A 9662-nucleotide genomic window follows, 5' to 3' on the forward strand; every position below is an offset into this window, starting at 1 on the left:
TTAATCCTTCTTCCCTTTTTATTTTCCCTTTTCTTTCTTTCTTTCTTTTTCTTTTTTTCTTTTGTTATTTCTTTCCTTTTATTCTTCCTTTTTTATTCTCTCTGTTGTTCATTTGTTATTTAATTTCTTTCTTTAAATTTGTGCATGTGTCAAGAAATAAAAATCAATCATTGCGTATAAAATGCCTATTTCGCGCAATGAGCCAGAAATTAGTGTACGCACTGCGGCCATGACATTCTCTTGACTGAAGGAATGCTTCTATTGGTTAAACTGCCAATATAAAGTGCATTTTGATTGGACATATCTATTAAAGGGGGCGTGTTGAAGATGAGAAAGGGGCAGTCCTTACAGAGATAGGAACACGTTAAGAAGATTTTCAGAATACCGATATGCAATTTTATTAGCATCTCCCTATCTCAATGAGATAAAATAAAGATAAGAACAGAGATAAGAATGTTTTCAGAATACCACCCCTGCTTTTCATTAAGATTTTAAACATTTCATCTCTTTAGACCAAGCAAGGGGAATGCAAGAAAAGTGATGTAAAAAGAACAAGAAGACAATTGTGCCTTTTTAGTGGGTTTCATGCTTAAAAACATGGCACAGACTTTGATAAGGTGCCAAAATTAGAATGATCATTAAAAATGTGATTTGTTTTCTATTTCACACTTTCTCCATTTAGAAAAAAGAACAACCAAGTAATTGTAATAATAAGGGAGAATGATGAATACAAGTATTAATTGCTATTGTATTTATTTATGGTTACACATGTATTATCATCATATTCATTATTTGACTTGACAGAGATCTCAACGAGACTTGCTTCTTGAATCTGTGAGAATAGCTGAAGGCTTCCAAAGGGTTGCAGATGCAGAGAATGTGAAATCAGCTAATCGTGCTATCAAACAGGTAGGTGTAAAGGGAGTTCAAAACCCACAATTTTTATTGAATTGGCAACACAGAGATTAGTTTCATTCTTTCATGTTTCAATTCTTTCTTCAATACACCTGTATAGATTGCTTACATAGATTAGTTGCATGTATGAATCAGGATTGTAAAAACAGCAATTACCACAATGATAAAGTGTGCAAAGTCTAGAAAATGATTTTAACATGAATTTTCAATTCCATTATGTATGGTCAATATGAGACTGCCAAATATCCCTTCCAAAAGAAAGTCTAATGTCCATGCTTCATAATTCACTATGCACACATTAGCTAGCCACTTTGGATTTCATCATTCTTCTCTTCTCTTGTAAAATATTTAATTAAGTTTACATGAATTTATTCTTAAGACTTGAAGAGAGTGGGTAATTAATGTTGTTAAATAAGGATTTGAAAAAATGCTCCTCGTTCCAGAGATTGATAAAAATAATGATAGAGGAATAAAAAAAGATAGATTTTGAAATGTAGGTTGGTCATTGTTTCTTAATTGACATGTAATCTCTTCAATTAATTTTCTAGAGGAGAAGAGATATATTGGTTTATTTTGTGAGGAGGAAGACAAGGATTTATCTGAAAGGGTTATTTAGTTTACAAGAAGAAAACAGACAATTTTGGTCAATGGATCACTAGCAATATACAATTATAGACTAAGGCTGATCATTAAAGTTTTTGTATTCTTCAATATTGCTTTTTTTTTTTTTTGGGGGGGGGGGACTGCTGTCAATGCACTGTATAAGCAAGTATAATTACTGTTGTGTTTGTTTTCATCATTCTCTTTTTGGAATGCTTTATACAAGGTGATTCATCGATGGACCCACCTCAAGGCTGTCTGGGCTGAAGTACTTCCTGCAAATGTTTACACCAAATCCATGGCAACACTGATCAACACGGTTCTCATGCATATTGTCGAGCAGATCACACGACTTGAAGTAAGTGAGATGATGTATATAAAGATGTTTACAATTTGTCAAGGTTGGTGATACAGTTTGATTCTAGTTTTTATGCTTGTTTGATAATCCTTTTCCAGGAAAGATTACAAGTTAGATTTATTAATGATGTTGGATTACCAGGTGATGCCATATTCATATAAGATGAAAGAGCTTTAAACATTCAACTGTAGACCTCAAATATTTATCTAGTTCATTCTTTGATCTTCTTTATGGGCTGTTGAGTGCTATTTTCAAAGGTTCACAAGGTTATTTATTAACACCTCAAAAGTAAGAGATTGTGTAGAAAAGGAAGAACTCTTGATGATCTCTGCGATCAGTGTTCAAGGCCGTGTAAAGCAAGCTTAGCAACTAATTTGATTGTTGATTTGTATGACTAGATGTGTGTGATGATCAGTCATGATAACCAGCTCTATAAATCAATTACTAAGCTTTGTGGGACACATGGTTTGATTTAGGTCAATTAAAAATTGTAGATAGTCTCAGTTGATTACTGATGAAATAGACTGTCATATGTAATTCCAATCAACCTTAACTTCAGTAAATGGGCTCATTTTATGACTCAGAAATGTAGAAGAAAAACAAAAATTGTAAACTTGTATGATGGGGGTTCCAAATTTACCCACTTTATATTGATATGATCAGAGCTTTAACAATTATGCTTTTTTGTCTAAATGTAATTTGTGATAAATATTGTTTAAAAGTTGATAAAGACCATTACGCAATTATGAAGTAGCATGAAACTCACCGAAGACATGTTTCAACTGTCTTCCCATACACTTGTTTTTGGAAGGTATCCCTAAAGTACATAGTTTGATTTCTCAAGCAAAGACATAGCATTTTCGGTATCACATTGTCAAAGATCCATCCAAATTTGATTTGCAGATAGATAAGAAAGCCATAATAATAAAAGTTAAAAACTGCAAAAATCTATGTTTTTACTGTATTTTACAGTTTTTAGTTGCTTTTCAAATCATAGATAAGAAGCATTTGTCACACTGTAGTCACTTACATAAAGTGCACATTTTGCCTGCATTTTTTTTTCTTCATAACTTAATCACTTTTGAAGGTTTTAGACCCATGAAAGCATGTACCATGTACCATGTAATCTTGTTTACCTACTCGATTATTCTCATTCTTCTGTCTTATTTTCAGGACATCTCAGCTGATGATGCTTCTCAGCTCCATCTCATTTTCACTAAGATCAAGGAGGAGACTCCAGATATTCTTCAACCACCAAACACTGAGGTAAGATGGTTGAAAGTGTGTACCGGGCAATGATATAGTATTGTTGGAAATGATTATTGATGATTCATAGAATGCACTTTCACCGTGTATCTATTTAAAACAAATTCCTAAAAAGTTAGCATCCTGAAATGTGACAGAATTTGTTTTGTCTCGACTGAAGTTTTGAAGTTCTTTGTATGGTTGATGGTATAAAGAGCTTTATGGAATGGAGTTCTTTTTATTGATATTTGATATATATTTTGCTGAAAATATGAAAGATAAAGCAGGTTTTGTGGAAAATACTGCCCCACCCTTCCTCATATATCTTTACTCAGTTTGCCCCCTTCCTACACTAAAAGACAGTAGTTCTTTATAAAACATAACATTAAATTTCGTCCTGCCTGCATAGCAGAGTGAGACTATAGGAGCCGCTTTTCCTATGGAGACGGTTGTGTCCTCAACGTTGAAATCTTAACCAAGATTAAGTTTTTGAACTATAAGTATATGTACCTAGTTCATGAAACTTGGACAAAAGGTTAATCAAGGAACATCCTGTCTGAGTTTCAGGTCACATAACAAAGGTCATTTAGGGTCAATGAACTTTGGCCAAATTGGGGGTATTTGTTGAATTACCATCATAACTTTGAAAGTTTATGGATATGATTCATGAAACTTGGACAAAAGGTTAATCAAGTATTGCTGAACATCTTGTCTGAGTTTCAGGTCACATGACCAAGATCATGGTCAATTAACAAAGTATTGTCATATGAATGATGTTTTTTGGAATAATTATTCAATAGTTGTTTTCAAAGTCAGGACTGCTGCTATATTGAATCGTATAATGCAGGCGAGACTCCTAGAGGCATTCCACTTGTTTTTCTTGTCAGTTCCCCGTTGGGACAACAAAGCTATATACTTTAAAAAAAGTACAATGATCAGGGGTGGTATTCTGAAAACGTTCCTATCTTTGTTCTTATCTTTGTTCTTATCTCAATGAGATAAGAAGACGCTAAAATCATTGCAAATCGGTATTCTGAAAATCTTCTTAACGCGTTCTTATCTCTGTAAGGACTGCCTCCTTCTTATCTTCAACACGCCCATTTTTAAGATATTACCAATCAAAATGCGCTTTATATTGGCAGTTTAACCAATAAAAGCGTTCCTTATGTGAAGAGAATATCATGGGCGCTGCGCGTGCACTGTTTCTTGCGCACTGCGCGAAATAGGCATTTTATACGCAATGAGTGATTATTATTTCGAGACATGTGCACAAAATAAAGAAAGAAAGAAATTAAAGAAAAAAGGTAAAGAAAGCAGTTACGAATAAGAATAAAACAGGAAGAAAGAAGTAAAGTAAGTAGGTAAGTAAGAAGACAGAAAAGGGTCAGAATGAAATAGAAATTTAAAAAATAAAAGGATCAATGCAGAAAACAATGAAAGAAAGAAAAGGTAAACGAAAGAAAGCAAGCAAAAGGAACTTAAAAGAAAATTTTAAAAAATGAAAAGAAATAAAAAAAGTAAAGAATACAGTAAGAAAAAGGAGGAATAGATAGAATGATAATCAATGATAAAAAGAGGAATAAAACATTGAAGGAAAAATAAAGAAGGAAAAGGAAAAAAAAAACTTAAAGGGAAAAAACGAAAAAGTACAAAATAAAAAGATTAAAAAGGATAAAATGAAGGAATAAAGAACCAAAAAAAGTTAGAAGAAACGAATGAAAGAAAGCAAAAAAAGGAAGGAATAAAAATATGTAAAAAGTGACGGAAGAGAGAAAAGGGGAAAATGAAACAAAGAAATAAAGAAAGAGAGGGAGAGAAAGAAAGAGATAAGAGAGGGAAGATAAAAGATGAAAGGAAAAGTAAAGCAAAATTGAAAACTAAATAAAGATAAAAAGAAAGGTAAATTCAAAGAAGGAAAGAAAAAGAAGGAAAATAACAAGGCAGGAAAAATGAAGAATGAATGAAAAAAAACGAAGAAAGATCAATGGAAAGAATAAAGAAAAAAATAAAATATAATTTACCCTAAAAAATGAAGAAATAAAAAGAGTACAAAAAATAAATAAAGTGAAGGAAGAAAGGAAAAGAAAAACAGAAAGAAAGAGAGAAAATGGGAAAGAAAAAAAAACTTAGTAAAGAAAAAAAGGAAAAAATCGAAAAGGGAAAATAAAAAAGGAAGGACCCCTCGGTAGACCAGCAGCACCATGATTGATGCTGCTGAGCTAGGCCATCCTCCCGTTTTTCATTTATCAATTCACATGTATCATTTCATATGTATTTATGTTATTGGTTTTTAACGGAAATAAATTCAATTAAAAAAAGAAAAAGAAAGAATAAATAAAATAACGCAAAAGAAAAATAAGGAAGAAGTTAAAAGATTAAAAAAAATAAAACAAAATGAAGAATGAAAGAAATGAAAAAAGACAAACAGATAGAAAAGAAAAAGCGAAAAGAAATAGGCCTAAATGAAATAAAGAAAGACAGAACGAAAGGAAGGACGAAAGAAAGAAATAAAGAAAAAAAGAAAGAAAGAAAAAAGGGATAGAAAAAAGAGACAGGCAAAATAAAGGGTGAATGAAAGAAAGGTTGGGAGGAATACTTATTACTACCAGTGGCCATCGATTTTTAGCAAGAAAGAAGGCGGACAGCGTAAGATGTGATAACCCTCTAGCTATCTTAAATATTATCATAAATATCGAAAAGAGATAAGAAAGAAAAAAGATAAGAACGTTTTCAGAATACCACTTATCTTTATTTTGTTCTTATCTTTTAGCGCGCTTTTGTATCATATGCGCGAATTATAAATTTACGCGCTCAGCATCGATGGAAAGCAAGATAAGAAAAAGATAAGAACAAAAGATAAGAAAAAGATAAGAACGTTTTCAGAATACCAATTTGAGAACGTGACGTAGATAAGAACAAAATTAAGATAAGAACGTTTTCAGAATACCGCCCCAGGTGTACAAACAGCATGGCAGACATAAAATATTATCTGACAAGATAGTCTGCTATCTGATATGGTGTGGTGATTTAATATCATGAAGAGAGTTATATCATATCATGATATCATTTGATACATTATCTTGTCATTAAAACAACAACAAAAGAGGATTTTCATTAAAAGTTAAGATATGAGGTCTTGTCACCAACCCAGTGTATTGCCATTCCTGACACTTATACCAATTATCATTTTCAAGTATGTATTTCATGAAAAAATTTTCCTTTTCCTTTCTGGATGATTTCAGATGTTACAACTAGCATGACATGAAAAGCTGAGTTCACTCTTCTCATTTTTAAAATATTTTAATTCTAGGAACCAGTGATAATGGAGGTGATGGTTAAAGAATGGAGGCAATTTCTAGAGCTCGGTTTCATCCTTGAGGCTTCCATGCAAGCCATAGTAGATAGATGGGCAGACGGAAAGGTATTTTATATGTTATTATAATTTTCTATCATTTATTCATCGTTTCACCTCCTACTTAATATAATCATCCAAGAAGATCTGAATAAGGTGTTGCTATAATTCTAACTTTTAAAAACATTTTATGTGATTTTTTATTTTTAAATCAAAAGGTGGAAGTGTTATTCCATTTTGATAAAATATGTAAACAAATTATGTGAAAACAACCATTATGTTTTAAATAGTGATGGTATCTGAAGTAGCCACGTCAAACATGCTAATTGTGTTTAAAAGATTAATCAGTGCTGTTAATATTGCTTAAAAGACCTTTATACTCATATTTTAGATGGGTAAAGCCCACTCATATTTCAAATGGGTAAAGTTCACTCTACGAATGGCCTTTACCTAGTATATAGTGTTCTTATGGTTTATATTATTATTATTATGTGTTAATGAGTTGTTGCCTTCTTGAGCTAGTTAATCAATGTACAAAACCTGTGGGAATTAAATCATTCAATACTCAATGGGAAATCATGATGACTGTACACAGTCAGTTTTGTTACTCCTCCCATTTCTGCTAATAGTTAAATTTTGTCCTTGTTTTTATCTCATTCAGGGTCCTCTAGCTCTGGCATTCTCTGCTTCTACAGTGAAGGGATTGATCCGAGCTCTTTTCCAGAATACAGACAGAAGAGCCAATGCCCTTAGTAAAATCAAGCAAACATCGTGAGATTTACTCACATTATAGACCATTAGTATATGTACAACGCAGGAAGGAATTTTAAGCCAGGCCCTTGATATGAACATCTTTTCAAAATGCTGGGCTGGCAATGCAAGATAAATCAAGCAATCATGAGATCTACTAATGACATGGACTATGATTCATGAACAATTTGAAGCAGATGACGTGACACCCTCGGCTTCAGAAAAAAGGACACGAGAGCTAATTCAGATGATCCATTATTTGGGATGTAAATCAGAACCTTGCCATGGCAAAGAATGATAGAGAAAGTCATTGTTATTGTTGCACCAAGGAAGCAGATATTGTATGATTAGAATATCATGTCATTGCAGAGAAATGTTTAGCCATGTTTGATTTTTATTTTCTCAAAGATGAATCAGTGTTGGTTGCTGCATTTTATAAATTCATGCTGAGAAGTCGAGCACTATTTTGAAAATGGGCTTTTGATCTTAATCTTTGAAGTCAAAGTAGGGTAAAGGTCAAAGGCTTGGTCCAGAGAGCTGTTGTATTGGTTAAACTGAAACAAACATAGCACTCTTCAAGATATGGGCTTTTAATCACAATGTTTGCATCCAGAGATGGAAGTTTATCCAGTGGAAAACATACAGTAAATGTATGATATTTATGAGATCAGGTCAAGTGTTTTGATATCAACATTCGAATCACCATGGAATTTGAGCTATAAGTGAAACAATATTGATTTCTTTAAAAGAAAATCATTTATTTGCATTTTTTTATTTTCTCCAAGAAGTACTGCATGCACTGTGCATTTTCATTTGTTTAGAAGTCATATAGAGCATATTGAATTTGCAATTAGATCAATTGGCACTAGGCCTTATCAGCTCTTTACCCTTTCTTAAACGAAGATACTTGCACATTATTCAAATGATTTTGATTTTGCTACAATAAAATTGTTATGAAATGCTACCGTCTTCCATCATATGTAACATTTGTGAAATATATGTGTTAAAAATAACCAAATTGTGTTGTTTGAGATTCCTGCATGTAGTTATGGCTATCTGTTCATGCTATTGCAAGTGAGAGATTTTAAGCTCATGTCTTGCTGAATTCTCAAGAAAAAAAAGCAGCTATGTTATGATTTGATGAAACGATCCAATTTCACACCTTGATAAGATGAGAAGTGTGAGAGAGTCTTTGCCTTAATATTGCACATCTTGTAATCTAACTATTGTTACTCATCACCCTTAATATTACCTGTTGGGATGGCTTGTTCGACCCCCCCCCCCCTTGATCAACAATTTTCATAATAAAGCTGAAATACAAAAAGGTTGCGTCATGGAGTTTCAAGAGTTTTTTCTTTCTTGCCCTTACCCTGGGCTATGCAATCTTGTAATAGCCCAGCTTTATAGGATTAATCCATTGACTACTAAATTTTCATATTATAGTAGAGACAGGATATTTCACTTTTTTCATCCCATTAATCATCATTATGTAATCGGATAAGAGACTTTGTGGGAGACACAAAAAAAAAACTTTGAAGGAAATCATATTTAAAAAAGGCCAAAGAATTCTGGTATTATTCATGCAGATCCAAAAGACTAAGATTGGATAGCTGACATTAGGGTTTTGAAATGCCCATTGGCAAATAACCTCTAATTGCTGATGACTAGATGACCCCTTCCCTATGCGAAGCAACACACGCACACTGTTGCTGTACAGCATTGAAATAATTATTTACCTGATGTCTTCCATTATGTTCAATCCTCAGGTTTTGTTGCAAAACTATTCTAGCTCTTGTTTGAAAATCATTGAAAATCTTTGTTGTGATTGCTTTGTTATCATAAAGTCAATACTTTATGATAACAAGTTGGTATCACTTTGACAATCATGGTAAATAAAATACAAACCATGACACAGTAGGTAACATCAAGTAATTTTGTTTAAGTAGAAGAAAATAATTATGTGCTAATTTTTTCTTAAAGTGGAGTTTGGATTTGCTGATGGGCCTCAATGTTATCAAGTATTTCATATATTTTATTGTGCTTATTCTTACTGCCCCCAGGCTTCTGTTTCAGCTGGGGGATTTTGATTGGGCAAATATTGTTTGTTTTCTATTTTTGTTGGTTTATAGCCCTTTTAAACCTTACACAATGTTAATTTTTTTTTCATCTTATTTTTGCTTCGCTGTTCTATATGTAAAGATTTTTTATTATAGAAATATAAATTTGCTGCTTTGTAAATCATGATTGCATGTTTCTTGTTTGTGTATGTTATTTGATGGTTTTGATTATGAAGCTGCAAGACAGATTGGGAGTGTGTGAGTGAGAGAGAGAGAGAGGGGGGGGAGCAGTGGCATACAGATGGGGTGCTTGACCCCCCCCCCCAAAAAAAAAAAAAAAAAAAAAAAAAATCATGACCAAGAAAAAAATAAGAGAAAATGAAAG

The 9662-nt window shown here is 32.6% G+C and overlaps 1 protein-coding gene across 2 annotated transcripts in view; it reads left to right on the top strand.

Moving 5' to 3' along the window:
- Window positions 1–9464, top strand: part of LOC129254886 (centromere/kinetochore protein zw10 homolog) — a 31973-nt gene extending 22509 nt beyond the window's left edge. For both annotated transcript variants that reach the window (XM_054893424.2, XM_064108708.1), the window contains 5 exons: window positions 805–909; window positions 1742–1873; window positions 3047–3139; window positions 6429–6539; window positions 7132–9464. In XM_054893424.2, coding sequence (XP_054749399.2) covers window positions 805–909; window positions 1742–1873; window positions 3047–3139; window positions 6429–6539; window positions 7132–7245 — 555 coding nt within the window. In that variant the 3' untranslated portion in view covers window positions 7246–9464. The remainder of the gene's footprint in view (window positions 1–804; window positions 910–1741; window positions 1874–3046; window positions 3140–6428; window positions 6540–7131) is intronic.
- The last annotated feature ends 198 nt before the right edge of the window (window positions 9465–9662 follow it).

Source organism: Lytechinus pictus, chromosome 2, assembly GCF_037042905.1.
Source record: "Lytechinus pictus isolate F3 Inbred chromosome 2, Lp3.0, whole genome shotgun sequence".
Lineage (NCBI taxonomy): Eukaryota > Metazoa > Echinodermata > Echinoidea > Temnopleuroida > Toxopneustidae > Lytechinus > Lytechinus pictus.